Here is a 20,650-nt window from a genome sequence, read left to right on the forward strand (position 1 = left end):
ACACCTGCACATGCTGACAGAAGACAGGACATTCCCAAATACTGCTGACTACTCCATGCATCCTGTGCGCAGCTGTTAATCTGTCACACTTGCACATATCCTTGCAGAAATTTCAAGCAAGTCTCTCTCAAGCCTATACCATCTATCTTAAGGAAAAAGTAAAGCCAAATAAAAAGATTAATTTAAAATAAAAATAATTTTGAATTAAAACAAAGCTAGGTTACACCGAAAATAACTAATGCCGACCGCAAATCAAAAGTACCTTAAGAAAAAATCCCACACTAAATCTAGCTCTGCAATTGTGTGTGTGTGTGTATACATACATACATACATATATATATATATATATATATACACACAAACACACACACACACACACACAATGTTAAAAAACCTTGGTCATTGCTATTTGTTCATTCTTTATCACTTATATAGTATCCTTTTGTAGAGTGATTTCATATTTATTGGATCAGTGTTTTTCCATGAATATTATTTTATTTGTACAATGTAATTAATCTTTATTCAGGTTTTGGTAATTTTTTTCTAAGTTTTGTTTGATATCTTGTCTTAATATTTTAATATTTATGAACAATACTTTTCTCGTAGTTAGCCATCAGTGAGACAAAAGACTAATTTGTATTGTGTACACCTTCAGATTCCTACAGCATCCCACATGCCTTGTTGTAGTACACTTACACCCTCACACAAATAAGGTAGGCGACCTGGTAATGATTTTAGGTTTATATATACGTATTTATTATAATATATTAAAGTTACATATCATTGAAGTACAATATGCATACACAAGCTCACTTAACACTCGAGGGTTCTTAGAGAACCTGACCACCACATTTGTCTTGGGGTGCAAACACAGGGAATGATAATGTAATAGCAGCACATTTAATCTTTGCAGCAGGTAGATGACTAAAGGGCTTTGAGTGCTTAATGACATCAGAATAATCCCCATGGTGCTGATGGACATCACCAGTTGTGTTGGGTTGGAAAAAAAAAGGTTTAAAATTTTTTTTTGTTTAGACCAGGTTCGTGTAGGTTGAAACCAGGTTTTTTTTTAGGTTTAAACAAGATTTTTTTTATCAAATCAGTTATTTTGATTCTCACCTTGTTCAAATTAAACCCATACAACATCCCACTTTCTGCTGCTCATGTTGAACCAGAAAAGTTACAACATCAAAGAACTGAAATCCAGTAAATCTGCACATCTAACTAGGACTTAACCACAGAAATGATTTTTCCCCACACAAGTAGGTTTCTCCATAGAATGGGTGTTTCTCACAAAATGGGGATTTAAAGTACAGTCATGAATTTCCCACAGAATAGAATTAACTATTTAATATTTTTAATTTTAGAGGGATATTTAGCTGGGTATGATTTACAACTTACTCAGATAATGTAATGATAAGATCTCGATTAGTATATAATTTTTTGTTCCTGTAAATTACAAGAAACATTAATGACTTAACTTTTGTTGTTATTTGATTGGAATTAGACCTTTCATTAAAAAGAATTAAGATATTCTATTTAAAAATAAATTATTTAAAATATCCTTTTTTTTTTAAAAAATAAAAACCACATGGTTTTACCATGGTTCAAACTGTGTTTTAAACCAATGAGATTTAAATCGGCCAACCCTGAAACAATTGAATAAAGGTGCTTATAATAAATTATGAAACACAAACAGTAAAATTATCATATTGAAGCCTACAGTATTGTGACCATATCCCCGCCACAGGAGGCTTCAACCTGCTGAAGGACATAAACAGTAATAAGAAAAATTAAATAAGATAATTAATTCAAGAGCGGATGTTTCGCCCCTTATTATATAGTAGGGGCACCTGTGAGTTATTAATTCCTGTTTGAAAAAGAACATACAAATTCAATTTGTGTTTATGATAACATAATATATTCAAACTGGTATAACCACCAGAAAATTGTATAAACATGTACAGACATTGAAGAAGTAAATATGTGTAGAAGCATCTTCGAAAGGACAAATGACTAGAAACCTTTAATTATAAAAATGTGAGTGATTTAACAGATAGCACATAAGCGTAAGAGCACACATCAAGGTCTAGTAAAGAGACTGATATCAACATTTTTAGGAATGCTAAAATACATAAAAAAACATTAGATGATTATAAATGTTTACAATTACGTAATCTCAAAGGAATACAAACTATGTGCTCTTTATTAAGTAGATTATGTAAGTAACGCTAACAAGTGATTACGTACATAATTTGATTACCAAATGAACATCACAGTAACAAAAATAAATACGTTCTATTGGAACCAGGGTGATGAAAGCAATTACAAACATTAGTCTCATGTGTTCAAAACAAATATTTATTGTTAGAACACAAATGCATTATATTGCTTAAATTCATAAGGATCATGAGTAACACAACATAAGAATGCTGTATGATCAAATGCAAACATTATACGTAGAGACAGATAAATTTATATTAAAGTTAACGATTATGCGATTATGATAAGAGCACTTAAAAAGATGCCGCAACTGGATCCGATCATGGGCAGTGTTTTAGAAACGTACAATTACATGAACAAACATTAAAAACAAACATAATTTAGAGCGTGGCAGGCCTAAAAAGCTTTTAAGCAAGAGAGTTAATGGCCTAAAAAGCATTTAAGCGAGAGAGTTACTGGCCTAAAAAGTATTTAAGCAAGAAAGTTACTGGCCTAAAAAGCATTTAAAATAGAGAGTTACTTGTAAGTTACTGGAAGTGCCACTAACATAAATCTACAAACACAACTCTAAAGCATAATACTTACACGCCCATGACCGTATCCGCGACACCCCTACTTGAACTCGAGGTGTGTCTGCTCGAAGAGACTAAAGGCGTAAGAAGGAATTTATATTAAACCAGGGCTTATATAAACATGGAGGGTATACCTCTGCATATAAAAATTATACCTAGGAATGGGAAAGAGGCGCATGCACAACAAGGGACAGTGGGAGGGGAATGGGCAGCAGAGGTGGTCAGGAAAAAGGGGGTGGAAAGGGGAAGGAACTCTCTGAGCTGAAAAAACGCACGAAGGCGAAGATGACAGAAGAACGATGAAGATAGTATGAGCAGTTTACTACGATATTACTCAACATCTGCCCATTTGTTAATAAAATGGATGTACAAGTAAATAAATTAGACAAAATAAGACATATTAGGGTTAAGGTTGGTCTTCATCCACCATGTTGAATTTTTGATTTTGTTTGCTAATTGCAAATATTTATGGGAAAAAAATTTTGAAATTAAGGTTATAGAAGCACTTTTCTATTTTAACCAATGCGGCTGTTGTGAGTGTTGACCAACCTTGAGGTTGATAGTAATGAGTGTCAGCCAATTTAATAATGTAAGGTAGAGCAGTTTATGTATGTAGAGAGAGACAATGATGAAAATAAAGAATTTCTTGCACAAAATCACTACATGGCACAGTCGATAGAATAAATTTCTGAAATGGTATTTCCCTACATGGCTGAGTCGATAGGATAAACTTCATAAATGATATTTCAATTGAGTACATATACTCAAATGGGGATAAGTGAAAAAGTGTACAGAAGCGATAACAAGATGGAGTCTTCAAGCTGCTACCACCATTAATTCTGGATGGCAATATCTGTGAAAATGTTTGGAGGTTCAAACAAAGTTTTGAAACTTTTATGCTAGCTATAGGTTATGACTAAAAGCCCTCTGAAGTTTAAGGAGCGTTGTTGAATGTAAAGTAGTGACAATGCAGTGGAAATATACAGCAGTTCTGATTTTTCGGAAGATGATAAAAATGATTTTCATAAATTTTTGCTGGCATTCTTATTTTATTGTATCCCAGTAAAGATTATTTTGGTGAAATAATTCAAGTTTCATAACAGATCTCAAGAAGGAGAGTTGTTTGACAAGTTTCAGACAGATCTAAAAAAGTTTATATAGAATTGTGAGTTCAAGGAACAAGCTCACAGGGTAGTGCAGGACAGAAATGTAATAAAAGTATTCAAGAAAGTTTGTTGAGAGAAGAAGATCTAACACCAAGGAAAGCTGTCAAAAAATGCGAACTCTGAAAACGAGCCGAAAATGTGCAAACCAAGGATTTTATGACACCCGTAAGAAAGCAGATGATGAGTAAAAGAGACTTTGGGTACATTAAACAAACAGAAGAAGTTTCAAGAGAAACCGGGAGAAGCACAAGGAATGGTGGTGTGAGTAAGGACACCTTTATGTGTAGGAGTTGTAAAGGAAATTATAAGAGAGGGAATGTCCAGCATTTGGGAAAGTATGTCACAAGTGCCTTTAGTGCCATAAATTGAATCACTTTTTGGCACTGGTGTTAGGTTACCGAACAATGACCTAGAGGAGTCTTTTGTTGACATGATAGAAACTGAACTTACGCTTAATGCAAGACTGTGAAACCAATTTACTTAGAGTAATTGTCAAGCAGGTTCCTCGGGAGTGGATTAAGGCCATTATTTTGAAAAAACAAGTGTAGCTTTTGAATTGGACACTGGGTCTAAGGTAAATATTATTCCTCAAAGTGTTGTGCAAGCAGTGGGTGAGGAAAGTACACTCAGGACTTTAGACATGACACGAGAAGGGTTCAGCAGGAGCAGGCCAAAGATAGATGGGGAAATAGGACACGTAAATTTACTGTGGGTAGTCCAGTGTACATCAAGTACTATACCAGCACAGCGGTATCTTGGCTTCCCGCAAAAGTTGTTAGAAAGTTTGGTAATGTGATGTTCGAGGTACAAACTAGTGATAACAGGGTGTTCAAACAGCATGTTAATCAAATGGTAAAATGTCTGAACAATCCTTCTGTAAGAAAAAAATCATCTATGATCGACATTCCTATTGACAGCAATGTACATAGCAGTGAGGGGGTAGGTGATTGTTATGGGAATGAATGTGTTCATTCACCGTTGGGTAGTCAGGAGGAGGCAGAAGTCAGTGGGAATGAGAGCGATGATTTGAAAGGTTTTGAAGTAATGAGAAATGAAGCAGTGGAGAATGCCAATATGGATAAAACAGTAAGGTCAGGCAGACAAGTAAAACCTAGACAAATACTGGATTTGTAATTTTCATGAGAGTGTGAATGTTGCTGAAAATAGAATAAGACTGTACGAATAAGTGAAACATTGTAACACCTTTGAAATGTTTTATGCTAAGTTGTAAAAAACTAATTTTCTTTAAATTTAAATAAGTATTGTGAATTAAGGCAGGAGAGTGTGGTATATGTATAGTATTAAGGTTGGACAGAGAGAGTGAGGGATACAGTGTGTGGTCAAGTTGGTAATGGATAGAGGACGACAAGGAGAGGAAGTGTGGAACAGATGTAATAGGAATGAATGTAACGCAATTAGCAGTAATAAAAATTGAATGAAGAAGCAAATTATTAATGTGTTAAACATTACAGATAGGTGTTATTAATATTTTGTGTTTGGCCTCAGAATATAGACTGTTATTGTGAATAACACAGTGCAAATTGCCTATTTTTGGGTTACCTGGGTGTACTAACCTTAGGACTTGTGCCCTGTGCTTGTGTAAAGATGGTCCATAACTCTTTACTGAGGAGATGTCTTAAGGACAAATTATACAGATATATTTAAGGGCACTTGGTGAGTGCAGACTGTCTGTATTAAATCTGTGATTCCAGTAGCCAGTCCTTCAGAATTGGTACCAGTAGCATTAATGGAGAGACTGCAGGAAAAATTGAGAGCACTGGAGTTATTAGGTATAATGACCAAGGTTTATCAGCCCACATAGTGGGTGAGCAACTTAACAGTAGTGGAAAGAAGTGACAAATCACTGAGCACTAAACCAGGCTCTCAACTACACATGATTCCAAACCTTGAAGAGATGAGTAGTAACTTAAAAAATAAATCTGTGTTTACAGTGTTAGACTTGAAAAATGGGTTTTACCAGCTGCCACTTGATGAAAAGACTAGCCATTACTGCACATTCAGCACTCCATTTTGCTGTTTCTTGTTTTTAAGACTTCCTTTCGGTTTGTCTTTTGCTTAAGAAATTTTTCAAAGATTGAATGGGACAAACTTTGTAGATATTTCTGGGGTGGTTGTTTATTTTAATGACTTTTTAATGTCAGCAGAGAATTAACAGCAGTATGTTGAAATAGTGTGAATGGTTGTACAGTGTGTCAGAACCTTAAATGTTAAGTTTAATGAAAAGAAAATTCATTTCAAGAAAAGTCAGGTTAAATACTTTGGACATGTATTCTTGAAACAAGGTGTCCAAGCTGACCCTGAGCAAGCCATGAAAACACCCACTACTAAGAAAGAACTGCAAAGAGTCCTTAGGTTTGTGAGTTATTTGAGGAAATTTATGCCAAAGGTGGCCAATTTCACTGCAACACCTAAGAGAGCTACTAAGAAAGCCATTTAGTATCAATGGTTACCTGTTCACTCTCAAGTGTTGTCGCAAGTAAAATATTTGTTGTGCAAAGCTCCAGTGCTAGGAATCTTTGATCCCACTAAGAACATATCTCTTCAGCATGATGCATCTAAGGATGGTTTTGGTTTTTGAATGATGTGTGATGGATCAGCCCCCTAGTTTTTCATCCAAGAGCTTATCACCAATATAGCAACACTATGTGCAGGTGGAAAAAAAATTCTCAGCTTGGTTTTTGGTATGAATAAATTTCACCATTATATTTATGGCAGAGATGTTTCTGTGCAAACAGACCATAAACCAGTAGTACCTATTTTAAGAAAAGGATAATGCATGTATTTTTTTTTGTAAATGCAGCAGATAAAGATACAGTTGCTAAAGTATTTGTTGACTGTGGAATACCTCTCAGGAAAACTAATGCACTTGGCAGATCTGCTGTCAAGATCATACAGATCAGGAACTATCAACTGAAATGGTGCATCTGATAAGTGTTGCAGAAACTTTGCAAGTTTCTTCAGCCAGACAGGTAGCATTCGAAAGTGCAACAGTCGAGGATGTAGTTATCAGTGAAGTGATGATGTACTGCAAAGAGGGGTGGCTTGAACACAAAGGTACGTTAGTAAACATGCACAGATATTTTTCAAAGGATTGATCTGCTGGTGGCTAAGTTTTTTTTTTGTTCCTTGGTGACAGCAATTGCCTTACCAATTGCAGGACATTATGTTGTTGCTACTGCATGAAGAACCCTGGGCATTGAAGAAACAAAATCTAGGGCAATGCAGGTGCTATATTGGCCTAAGATGCAAACAACATTGGATGACTGGGAAATAGCTGTTTTTCATGTGAAAAATTGCAAAACCAGTGTCTAAAGAGTCCCTCATCTCTAAAAAGGTTCTGGAACTGCTGTTTGAGAAAGAGTAGATATGTGTTACTATGGTGGGAAGAGTTATCTTATGGTTGTAAATTATTATTCTAAGTGGATTGAAGTATTGCCTATCTCAAGCAAGCCAGTAAGATATGTACATTCTTAAAAATATATTCTGAGCAAATAAATGAATTAATAGTCATGCTTTTGGAATACCAAAATATACCAGTATCAGTTGTTCGGTTAACACCTGCACAGCTGTTGACAAGCCTCAGAACGTGAACAAAATTGTGAATGAAGGCGAAATTACTGGCCGTATATGTCAATAAATTTGTGGTCAGAGCATCAAATAATTATCAACAGTTCAAAAGTAAACAGTATCATGATCAATGGGCAAATGAAAAATCTCACTTCTCATGAGAGAGAGAGAATTGTTGCACAAGGATGAGCAGTGGCAACCAGCAGAGGTGATACAGAAAGTGTCTAATTTCTCGGTCATAGTGCGTGAATGATGAGAATGATAATTCGAAGGAATTCCATTAATTTGCAAACATCTCATCTAAACCAAGACATTCGTGCATGTAAGTCTAGTTTGGATCCTTACTTTAAGGGGTTTCCGAAAGAATTGGTTGGTGGACAGTCAACCAGTGAATACTCTCCAGGTATGGAAAGAAATGAAAGATCAACCTAGGAGGTCACTACCCCACCCATACTGGACACTCCAATTGGCAGGGGGACATGAGGACATGCCGGAAGCAAGTGCAACCTTCAGAGTACACAAAGTCAGATAGAGAGATTAAAGTGCCAATCAAGTATAGGGACCAAAAAATATTTTAAAAAAATTGAAGGCAGCATATCAATGTGTGTGGGTGATTCAATTTCTAGTAAAAGCTTGTGCGCAAACAAAAGTGAGTATCATGCTCTTGGTCTTGTCAGTTTTGTATTATTGATTTATAAATGCTGTCACATTTGTAAAAAAAAAAAAAAGTTTTGTTGAAAGGTAACATGTGAATATAGACAGATTCATTGGGTTAGAGGCCTGGTTCGAAAAATTGGGAGATTTGAATGTTGACCAACCTTGAGGTTGGTACTAATGAGTGTCAGTCAGTGTTGTCATGTGAGCAAGGGCAGATTGATGTATGTAGAGAGAGAGAGACAATGGTGGAAATTAAAAAGTTCTTTCACAAAATCACGACAGTGTCAACCGAGTGTATTTAGTCGCAAATATTTTAATTATGAACATTGGCTTAACTTGATACAAATAGCAGATAACAGGTAACAAATATTTGGCAAAAAAATTAACTTCAGCATACAAACTACAATGCTTATCTATTCAAACGAATTGCAGTAGATAAATAACGGCATGCAAATTTAATAACCCAAGTGTTAGTCTAGACAACAGTGGTTCCCAAACTTTTTCAGTTCGCGGCTCACAGGTTTAGTATTTGTCGCGGCACCCTACCTAGTCGAAATGTGTGTACAATGACAAAAAAGAAGATAAAGATATGTTTTATGACACTAGGCACAGAAATGAAAGCAACTACAATCTGAGGCTCACATAGGTATATATTAGAATTGACACATACAAATATATTATTATTATTACAGAAGAATACTAAAAAAATCAGTGCCAATTTAATTAATGTGACGTGTGAGCTTGGTGATCTTAATTCCGAATACAACCCTAGCGATACATGCAGCACGTGCAATTTGAATTGTTTATTGCGAAAACAAGTAATTTTAAGTTTCCGGTGAAGAGAAAACTGGAGCGCCTCGCGGCGTTCCTGTTTACTCTCCACGGCATCCCAGGGTGCTGCAGCTCACACTTTGGGAACTTATGCTATACAAGTTTTTGTAGTACTTCTACATCTTTATACGTACTTGTAACTGAAATTTTTTTATAGTTGTGGGTTTCTTATGATAACTGATTCTTCCTCTCTTGCCTGTTTTGTAACACAAAAAGGTTAATGTGCAATATTAAAGCAAAAACAAAAAAAAGGAAGTTTCCCAGAAAGCAAATTATGATTCTCTAGTTATATATAGGGACCATGGTGGTTGAGTGGTCAGTTCACTCGCCTCCCACCAAATTGATCCAGATTTGCTTTCTGGCATGGTCAAACCTGGATTTTCACAATTGGAAACATGGTAATTTTTATCATGAACCAGTTGGTATTTTCCAAGGCATTCCCATTTCCCCTACCAAAGCATTTCCATCAATGCTAAATTCTCATATCTTCCCTCATTGTCTCTAATGACCTCAACTTGATGACACTTAAAAGCTCTTAATACTTTCAATCACTCTAAAGATACATAAAATATTAAAATTGTATAATACAAAGTCTTGTGAAATATTGATTACTGTAAAAATATTTTATTGATTTTTGCAATTAGTTTGCTATCCTAGAATTACTTCTGCAATTTGAGATACATTTTGTGTACATAGAAATGCAGGGAGATTATTTTTCAATTTTATTTCAGTTTCGAAACATTGAAACGCCGGGCTATGTTGGTTTTGCCAACCTGCCAAACCAAGTTCACCGCAAATCCGTGAAGAAAGGTTTTGAATTCACCTTGATGGTTGTGGGAGAGTCTGGCCTTGGAAAATCGACTCTAGTGAACACCCTCTTTCTAGCAGACCTGTATCCAGAGCGAATTGTTCCTGATGCTATTGGTTTGTGAAAGGTTTAATTCATTAAATATACTTTGTTGTAAGTTGTTGTTGTTGTTGTTGTTGTTTTTGTTGTTGTTGTTTTTGTTGTTGTTGTTGTTGTGCTGTCAACCTTTAAAAAAATTGCTATGATATTAATCTGTACTAGTTAATCTCTGCTTTTTTGCATGCATGACTTTCTTCTTTTATAGAGTTTATTATAAGTAGTGCATGAAAATATTTGTTTGTTCCATTTTTGTTTTCATTGTAGCAAGGGAAATAAGCATGTCTGCATGGTAATTCACTCATGCATTTTCATTTATTACTTACCTATTTAGCTTAGTGTACATTTAATATTTTAGTGACTTAATAGGAAATGAAATTTCAGTAAGTTTTTAAAACATGGTTTCATACATTTAGTAACATCACGTAAGTAAATATATTTTTACTAAAAGCCTCTTTTAATCCAGCAAACTCAGTCACATATGATTCAGACGTAAAACTAGTAGTTGATGACTGATGTGAGGTGTAATACTTTTATATACAGAAGGTTGAATATGATTTCATAAAGCTACATACAAACTAATAGCAAAATATTTAATATATTGTCAAACATATTCAGATTAAAGAGTAATATAATAATAAAATTAAATCCATCACAAAATGTTATCTTTGTAAAGTAACTTGTTAAACATCACGAAAATATACCAAGTGTGTGTTCTAAATATTTGTATGTTTTTAAACAGGCCTTTTTTTCAGATTCTTAAATTAAATTAGAGTTATCACCTCAGCATAACCTATTGGTTGAAGTTCCAGCAAAACAACTTATAAAATACTAACCTTGCTAAAACTTTTACAGGTGTCTTAATTTTTTTCATAAACCCTTGTAAAACAGGGTCTGTATCATGCTATGTTCTGATCAGATAAAATGCTAATTTAAATGATATTCTTAATTGTGTGTGCATATATTGCATAGTATTTTATAACAGGAACATTTCTTACTGTAAAAAGTCTTTACTTTTCAATACTTAACACATTTTATTGTACATAGTTCACTTTCTTGTTTGGCAGTACATTTTGCTGAATCGCTATCCCCCCCCCCCCCCCTTTTTTTTAAAAATAATCACCATATTTATCTACCCTTCTCAGATAGTATTGTTAAAACATGCAGTGTTTTTTGAGCCTAATTGCCTATTTCATTGATGAAATTTAATTTTTTTTCTCTTCATATTAGTATATGACATGGTTAGAATTCAAATATTTTTTTCTGTCATTTGTTGCACAATTCATCCTAGAATAGTTGGTATTTGTGTGCAAAGCTAGCAAATGCATTATGATAAAGGAACATTGCTGCCCATATATTGCATAGTCGTCAACTGGCAGACTAAAATACTGCTCTTCTATCGTAAAAAAGAACAGTTCTGGAAGTACATATTTTCTGTAGCAAAATTATCTTGGTTTGTGACTGTAAAAATTAAGACGTAACATGCACAATGCATGCAGTCCTTACATATATATTTTTTGACAGTATTCATTATATCTGCATATATTGCATATAATTTTAGCAGAAACATGCCTAGGTGAATAAACAAAATTTTATATTCAAACAACTTTACATCTCCTTCTAAGCACTTCATTTTATTGTTAGGTGTGACTTGTTTTGCTGGATTGCAATTATATTTTTAGTCTATTTTTCTTTCATATATGCTCTTATGGGTTATAATTTTTACCATAACAGACATAAGTTTAAATATACTGTTTTATTCACAAACACAATCTTATTGTTTTGAAAATTGCAAAAAAAAAATCCTGATAAATATTATATGTCATTTTTGCACCAGAGACATGTATAAAAATTAATTTCAGACACTCTGGATCATAAAATTTGTAATTAATGCAAATTTCATGGTAAAGGACACAAAAGATTTAAATTTGGATTGATCTGCAAAAAAAAATTGATTCACAAAACTTGCCTGTCTGTTTGGTTTCTGTTGGCTAAATAAATGTACACCTATCCCTCACTTAGTACGACTAATTTGTTCCTAAAAATGCTAGTTTTATTCGAAATCGCATATTCTGAAGCATTTTTTCCCATAAATAGCAAGGCTAATTTATTTAATGTGTTCCAAAATTGTGTAGGAAAAAATACTTTACGTAATATAAATGTGTTGAATAACACACAACTATAAATATATCACACCATTTATCTTTATATGCCTCCCATCGCAATTTGTATGGCAATTACGACACCGCATAACGGGGGTTATGTACTTATTGTCAGTCGGCTGGCTGACTTGCCCGCCCGGGCATGACCTTCAACTCACGTCGAGTACCTTTCCAAACCATCCTTTACTGACAGTGAAACCGGTATTACTGTCCGGATGATTACATTTTAATTTTTCAAAAATTAAAGTGCTTATTAGCGTATCACCACCTGGTTCACACCAATCCTGTCAGGCCAATGATTATTTTTTTTGCATTGCAACATTCATTTAACAACCTTTTTTATGCGAATCATCTGTTCATTTCTGTTCCGGTATCTAATGCCAAATATATTCCCGCTAGTACAACCAACAGCATCAGACTTCTATAAACTTTTGGTAAGAGTCCTTATTTTGTACGATTGATAATTTTATATTGATTTTTTTATTTATTAATTTGATATATTTAATAATATTACAAATTTGAAAAGATAATAACTAAGATAATGTAGAATCTGCTTTTGAGTCATTCCATATCAAATCAACCAAAGAAAAATTAATTTAGAAACTTCATGTTTCAGATTTATATGATTTTTTGTATATTGGTAATATCAACTAAATACATTATAAATATATTTTTTCTAAAAAAAAATTTTGAGTAGTTTTTTTTGTATAAATTTTTGAAAATTGCAAAAATAGCCCTTTTTAGCAATGTTTTGGATCACTCAAATACTTGTAGGTTTCCAACTAATGGTGCTAGAAGGCTGTTTGACAGCTCATTTTAAAGGTCATTGAATGGGCTTCAATTTGATATGTAACATGACCAACTTTGGGAAAAAAATAATTTTTATTTGTTTTCAAAATTTTTAATATTGAATTTCTAAAAAACACCATTTTCGATTTTTTTTAAAAAAAAGTATGTTATTCCTACATATATTGGTTAGATTTGTGCCAAATTTCAAGGTGGAGAATCAATGGGATCATGAGTAAATAAAAATGAGAAGTTTAGTAGATGCTTAAGGGGGCATGGTAGATAAATAAATGCTTTAAGCGTCAGTTGGACGCTTTTGGTTTTTGGAAGACAACATTGAAAAACTGCAAAACAAAATCCTACATAATGTTATTTGCCAACTTTATTAGCAGACGTCCTAAAAAGACAATTCTCGAGCGTTGTTTCTTCCGCAGCAATTAAATGTTCGAAATTACCAAGGCAGAAGTTTTGGCTTCAAGTAATCTTCAGTTTTTAATTAATGCATTTAGCTCTGGTTTAGATACCATGCCGCCTTAAGAAATAGTTGCAGCAAGGAAGAGTAGCATAATTTTACATAAAATTTTGATTAGTAAAGTATTCAAATTTTATTTTTATAGACTAAAAATTTTTGACAAATTATAAAACACGGATAAAAAATCTTACCTTACATTCATCCAGTGTTCTTTGATTAAACATTTGATCAATATGATAATACAAAGCACGTGATCTTGCTGAACAGATGTAGCCTAAGTTCAAAGCACATGATCTTGCTGAAAGGATGTAGCTTAAGTTATAACTGACAAAACATATAATTGCTCATGAAAAAACTATGTTTAGTATATATTTAATTATTTACAGTTTTCACTTAGGTTGTGGCATACTTCGTTCAAGCAGGTGTGATGTCTCTACAATCTCTTTTTTAGTGAGTGTAAAAGTTCTCCCAGTTGCTGTACAAGGTTCAACCTTTTTAAGCAGATCTTCAGTTCTAATGTCTAGTATATCGGCTCTTGGTGTTGGATAAAAAAAAGGAAGCAGCAGGTCCTTTGGGATGTAAAAAACTGACTTTAACTTCATTATTCTCATTATTTTTTGCCAATATACATGCAAGCCACCAAAAGTTATCGTATTTCACAGTAACATGTTTTGTCAGTTATAACTTAGGCTACATCCTTTCAGCAAGATCATGTAATTTGAACTTGGGCTACATCTGTTTTATCATATTGATCAAATGTTTAATCACAGAACACTGGATCAATGTAAGGTGAGATTTGTTATCCGTGTTTTATAATTTGTAAAAAAAATTTTAGTCTATAAAAATAAAATTTGAATACTTTACTAATCAAAATTTTATGTAAAATTATGCTACTCTTCCTTGCTGCAACTATTTCTTAAGGCGGCATGGTATCTAAACCAGAGCTAAATGCATTAATTAGAAACTGAAGATTACTTGAAGCCAAATCTTCTGCCTTGGTAATTTCGAACATTTAATTGCTGCGGAAGAAACAACGCTCGAGAATTGTCTTTTTAGGACGTCTGCTAATAAAGTTGGCAAATAACATTATGTAGGATTTTGTTTTGCAGTTTTTCAATGTTGTCTTCCAAAAACCAATAACGTCCAACTGACGCTTAAAGCATTTATTTATCTACCATGCCCCCTTAAGCATCTACTAAACTTCTCATTTTTATTTACTCATGATCCCATTGATTCTCCACCTTGAAATTTGGCATAAATCTAACCAATATATGTAGGAATAACATACTTTTTTTTAAAAAAAAATCGAAAATGGTGTTTTTTAGAAATTCAATATTAAAAATTTTGAAAACAAATAAAAATTATTTTTTTTTCCAAAGTTGGTCATGTTGCATATCAAATTGAAGCCCATTCAATGACCTTTAAAATGAGCTGTCAAACAGCCTTCTAGCACCATTAGTTGGAAACCTACAAGTATTTGAGTGATCCAAAACATTGCTAAAAAGGGCTATTTTTTGCAATTTTCAAAAATTTATACAAAAAAAACTACTCAAAATTTTTTTTTAGAAGAAATATATTTATAATGTATTTAGTTGATATTACCAATATACAAAAAAACATGAAAATCTAAGGTGTAGAGGTTAAGGCCTCTGGTTGATTTCATATGGAATGACCCTTTTCTGAAATCTCATATATAATTAATATTTGTGAGTAGTCTTATTTTTTGTATGTAGCCTTTTTTTCATTCTGTGAAAATTTCATTGTATGGTGTGTGCACATAGTTAAAATTCACTCTCATTTTTTTCATAACATGCCTAAAGAAGTTAGTATTCATAAAAAACAACAAAGCATATCCAGATAGATTGCTAATCTAAATGGTGGGGGGGGGGGGGGGGGGGGTTTACAGATAAACACCTACTGTTTGTAAAGAAGCAAATAAAACACCTAATGTAATATGCAAATCGAAGAACATGGGACCTGCCATTTAAGGTCTATACCTCTGTAGACACTATTGGTGTGATGTCACAAAAAAATTGAGATAACTTAAAACATCTATTAGAAAATTATAACCACAAAAGCATTTAATATACATAGCACAGTTCAAGTTGAATATCAAAAATTGCAGTGAATCTAAGCAATGTGGTACAATACACATCTCTTGTCAAGTCCTCCTCTTAACTTCTGTTATCCGAAACCTTACACTGGCTAACACTTTTCTAACTACAGTAGACACTCGATTATCTGGTTTGTAGATTTACCTTGCCATATTTCACTTTCATAAACCATAAAAACAAGAATTATTTTTTACTTTTAATTTTTGTGCGTGCACAATGGCAATGGCGCTTGTGTAGCATTAATAAAATGCAATGAATTAATAATGTAATAAATCAACAAATAATTTTTGCTTTTCTTTAATAGCTATTCGCTTCCTTTATTGCATAATTATTTCCAACAATGCCCAAGTGGTCAGCAAACATTTATATTCCTCCATCCTGCATGTCAACATCATCTCTGTAGAGAAAAGCAAATACTATAACATGATAGCTATTACAATATTTGAGAAAAGTCAGTCAGTACTAGTTTATCTTGAGCTACTATGATGCGTTAGTGGCAAATCACGAGAGACACATATTTAGTAAACAACAGTGTCGGGAATTACGTTAACAGGTTAAATAATCTTTCTAATAATATAAAATGTTAAGTTTATGTTGTTTTTTTTTTTTTCAAATTATTTTTAGAACTGAAATATATCTCATTTCAATAACATTATTATTTTGTAACTCGGAAATGTTGGTAGTGCCTACATTGGAAAAAAAATGCTATGCGTAAGCTCTATTATGTAAACAATGCAGTACGTGAATTTTTAAATTTAATTTTAGGTTGTATAATCTCAAAATGTTATTCAACATTTATTTAAATGTACTTCAAATGTATTTAGATACACATTAGTTCTCTAAATTAATTTTAACGGGTAGGTAGCAATCACAATGATGTATTTGGAAAATGAATTATTTTGATTAAAATACCATCTTATAAAAAAGTATGTGACTAGTACTGTTTTGATTAGCGCTTTGTTTTCCTGGAAGGAATTAGGGCGTTAATTTGATACTTTGTGAATAACGGGTGTTTAGGGTTTGTCTAGATTAGCGGTTCCCAATTTTTTTCGGCCAGGGAACCCGTATGTTCAACTTTTCTTTTGGCGGAACCCCAATTTTCTTTCAAAGAAAGTTATTTGACAATAATTGTGCCTGCTTTATATGACATTCATCCTGACTCACGGAACCCCTGTGACTCTGCTACGTAACCTCAGGGTTCTGTGGAACACCTTTTGGGAACCGCTGGTCTGTATAGTCGGGATAACAAAATTTCAATCAGTTTTTTTTACATTGCTTTAACCGTGTTTCTTGATTATCTGTGGACCCCCTTTGCTAGTCATTACCACGGGTAATCGGGAGTCTAATATACTTACATACAGGGCATCAGGGGCGGATTCAGGATTTACTTCTAGGTGGGGCACCGGTAGTCTGTATCGTCTGTATCTAGTATAATACCAGTTTATTACTTCAGAAGTGGTATTATCCAGTGTGTATTTTACCCTTCTGGGGGGGGGGGGGGGGTGCACGTACCCCCCTCTAACTCTGCCACTGCAGGGCATACATAAGGGTTACATGAAAACAATACTCCATATAAATGACCTTATGACAAACACCTTTTCAAATTATTATAAAGCTGGATGAGAACAAACTATCATTAATCCAAAGCTGAAGTAATCACAGTGAAACAACCTTCACAAACTAACTTCCAAAACGATCGTAACATGCAAAACTCAAATTTATCAGTTCGAAAGTCATTTGGTATTTACAAAAAATAATGCTGTTAAATACACAATGGTTAATCAGTCTGCAAGCTGAATTCATTTGACCATGTGTCAACCCTGGTGGTCCTATTTTCTCATAGCTGTAAGAAAATATTAATTTGCCAATTCTATATGTAACCAGGAGCTATTTGGAAAACAACTTCAAATCAAACGTAGCATAACAAGTGTAATTTTGCCATGTGGCATTTTGACTCATTGAACACAAGACTGTTCATCATGAAACTACACAAAATTGGAATAATAATGAAACGTTAAGCCAGAACAAGGTTTAGGAAAATTGTAAAAACCAAATTTTAAAAAATTACTATAATGAAACCACAAATAATAATAAAATAATTTTTTTTTTAATGTACCACATTTTTATAATGGACTAAAAAGTATAAAATAATTTCTTTAATTCCTATGAAGGAAAAAACCATATATAGATTTCTAACTTTTTCTAAATTATCCTGAAAATTCATACTTGGCAACTTTTGATAGCTATTAAAATACTTGTAAGATTGGAAACGAAAAACATGGGGTGCATGCAGAAGATAAATTAATATATTTATAGCTGAACTAACAATTTTATTGCACCGCAAATAATGTGAACCAATAATTAAGTTCTTTTATTGATGGCTGCTCTTTACACTCTTAGTAGTTATGTATTGCATGTGCCCTATGGAGAGGAAAGGAGGTGAACAATGATGTCTCGTAACCGGGTGGATGTAGAGGCAAGGCACGTAGTTCAAACCCTTTACCCAACAGCTTCCTCACCACCAGCTCATATCATAATATTATTTACTTATTATAGTGCAAACCATGAATTTTGATTTTAACTGCAATTGAAACTGCATTGCATTTTTTTTTAAATTGACGTTATGTTTTTCAAGAAACAATTTTTAAAATTTTTTTAGGTGTTATTAGATGTACAATTCTTACTACTGTATACCAGCTATATCATTATAAGTATAAAAATTTTTTGAAATGTCAGGAGAAATGAAAATAATTAGGAAATACTAAGGAAAAAGTGTATGTGTACTTATTTACTTGCGGGTCATTCCATTGTTACGGACGGGACAGTTAGACCTTAAAAATAATGTTGCACACTGTCTCAAATATATTATTTAACTATTTTATCAATATCTGCAGTTAGTCACCCTTAGTACGTATTATACAACTTCCAATTGTTGATGTACGAGATAATTATTAATTTTTATCCTTGAATTATACATCTTTTTGGTATTGTTACGGACGGGACACAGTTTTGACAGGACGGCAAAGGTGAGTTTTTCACCGAATATTTTCTGTGAATTATGAAGTGATATACATCCAGTTATGACAATACATAGTATAGTAGTAGTTAGTTCAAACATGCATAACCTCCTGAAATCAGAACTTAGTTTTAATAACCATCAATAAAATGTTTTTGAGAGAGTGACACGTTACGGATGGGACAAAAGTCTGAATGACATTAACACTCTTAATTTAGTACTCTGGCTTAAATAATTTTCTTAATGAACAGAACATAATTACATTTAATAATATCAGCATATATGATGCTATTAATTGTCCATTTTAAAGTTATTTTTGGCCTCTGAATCAAAGAGGAATACTAGATATTTTCTGAAAATCATTAAGTGGTGTTGATCCAATTAATTTACTATTTAGTATCTAGATAATGAGATGTTAAAAGTATACTATATACTGACATAAAAAATTAAGTTTTAAGCAACAGTTAAAATGTTTGTTAGTAAGTGACCTGTTACGGACAGGACATGACCTGGGACAAAATATAATTTACAATACCACCTTACTGAACATAACAATTTGGTTTAAAAGTTACTCCTTAATGAACACAACAGCAAAAATTCTAACATTATCAGTCATTTCAGTATCGTAAATATTTTTTAACTTCAGATTAGCAGATTCTACATTATCGCAGGAATTATCTTTTCAAATTTGTAAAAAATCCTATCTCCAAGCTGTTTTAACCCAGGTTCTGGAAGTAAACCTATCACTTCTGAAAAGTTCACATCATATTTCTTCCTCATATTAGTTTTAAAAAGAATGCCCTGGCATCCATCGCGTACAACCTGCTCCATGTAGAAAATCTCAATGCTGCCATCATCTTCTACTCCTCCCTGGCTCACCACTACATATTTATGTTTACTCTGCCCTACTTGCTCAATGAGTAGGTACTGCCCTCTTTGAACATTGTTCTTGGTAAGCTTCTGCACAACACACTTTTCCTGTCTCCGAATCAGTGTACACTTTACGGTAATATGGAAATCTGTTCCTTGGCTTCAACTCAAAAGTAAATATTTTTGTACATTACATTCTTCTAAATTTGTTAATATTATTATAGAAATTCTCATGTGAATGTTGGTTATTAGCACATGTTTAGGTAAATTCGCAATCATTTACAAAGAACAACAAAATGATTATATCATCATAAATCTTATAAACATTACGGACAGGACAAATCTTAAAAAAGTGATTTATTAGTCCAGAAAATTTATAATCAACATTAAACTTTGAGGTTCTGTTAACATCTAGTTGTAGTATCTAGTCATGTATGATAAACAATTCTTGATTAATATTTTATGCATATAATAAATTTCTTACTTTTTTGTTATGGATGGGACACCATCAAATAGGTCTTCAAAAAACACTAGCTGAAACCTCTGAAAAATAACATTAAACCACAAACACCATACAGATGGAAGCCAAATGATTTGGTTTTTTTCCTCCAAAACACAGCTGTTAAAGAAAAACATATATAGCCAATGTTAAAGGAGTGCCAACTTGACTTGTCAATATCATAATACATGGTAATTATTAGGTACCCATTTTAAAATGAAAAGTTATGTATGAAAAATTAAAAATAATCAAAAAATGTATACATTTCTGGTTAATTAAGGATATGTTGGGTAGTTATAGTCTTATAAAAACATTTTATGTTATGTTATAGTTGTACAACACAATTTGGTTCTTTTTGGCATGGAATGGCAGTTGCGTAAAAAGTTATTCTTCTCTTTGATTTATTACACTAAAATATTTAAAAATTAAATGTTATAAAAATGATCAAAATTTTGGTTACATAACTTTTGTAACAGAAAAAGATTTTATAGGTCATTGGATATATAGTTAATTATATATGTATGTACATATAAGCTCTAGTATCCAGTATTGCTGTTACGCAGTGGAAAGAGACTTCTTTTTTTTTTTTAGAGAGAATAAATCTAATTCAAAAATGTTATGTTTTACTGTAGAAATTTGAACTAATTGTGGATGGAGAATGGAAGTAGTTTATTCTAAATCAAACACAGGCAGTAAGTTTAATCTTATTTTGAATGCCAAGTGTTCAAAATTATAATAGGTATACCAAGGCGTGAGACTGTAGAATGAAGTGGTTTTTTGGAATAATATG

At 32.9% G+C, this 20,650-nt stretch overlaps 1 protein-coding gene across 3 annotated transcripts in view; it reads left to right on the top strand.

Annotated features, from left to right (window-relative positions):
- The window catches only part of LOC134529339 (septin-1), a 217,303-nt gene that overhangs the window by 25,875 nt on the left and 170,778 nt on the right, over positions 1 to 20,650 (top strand). For all 3 annotated transcript variants that reach the window (XM_063363296.1, XM_063363297.1, XM_063363298.1), the window contains exon 2: positions 9,769 to 9,961. In XM_063363296.1, the coding sequence (XP_063219366.1) occupies positions 9,769 to 9,961 (193 nt within the window). The remainder of the gene's footprint in view (positions 1 to 9,768; positions 9,962 to 20,650) is intronic.

This window comes from Bacillus rossius, chromosome 2, assembly GCF_032445375.1.
Source record: "Bacillus rossius redtenbacheri isolate Brsri chromosome 2, Brsri_v3, whole genome shotgun sequence".
Taxonomy (NCBI): domain Eukaryota; kingdom Metazoa; phylum Arthropoda; class Insecta; order Phasmatodea; family Bacillidae; genus Bacillus; species Bacillus rossius.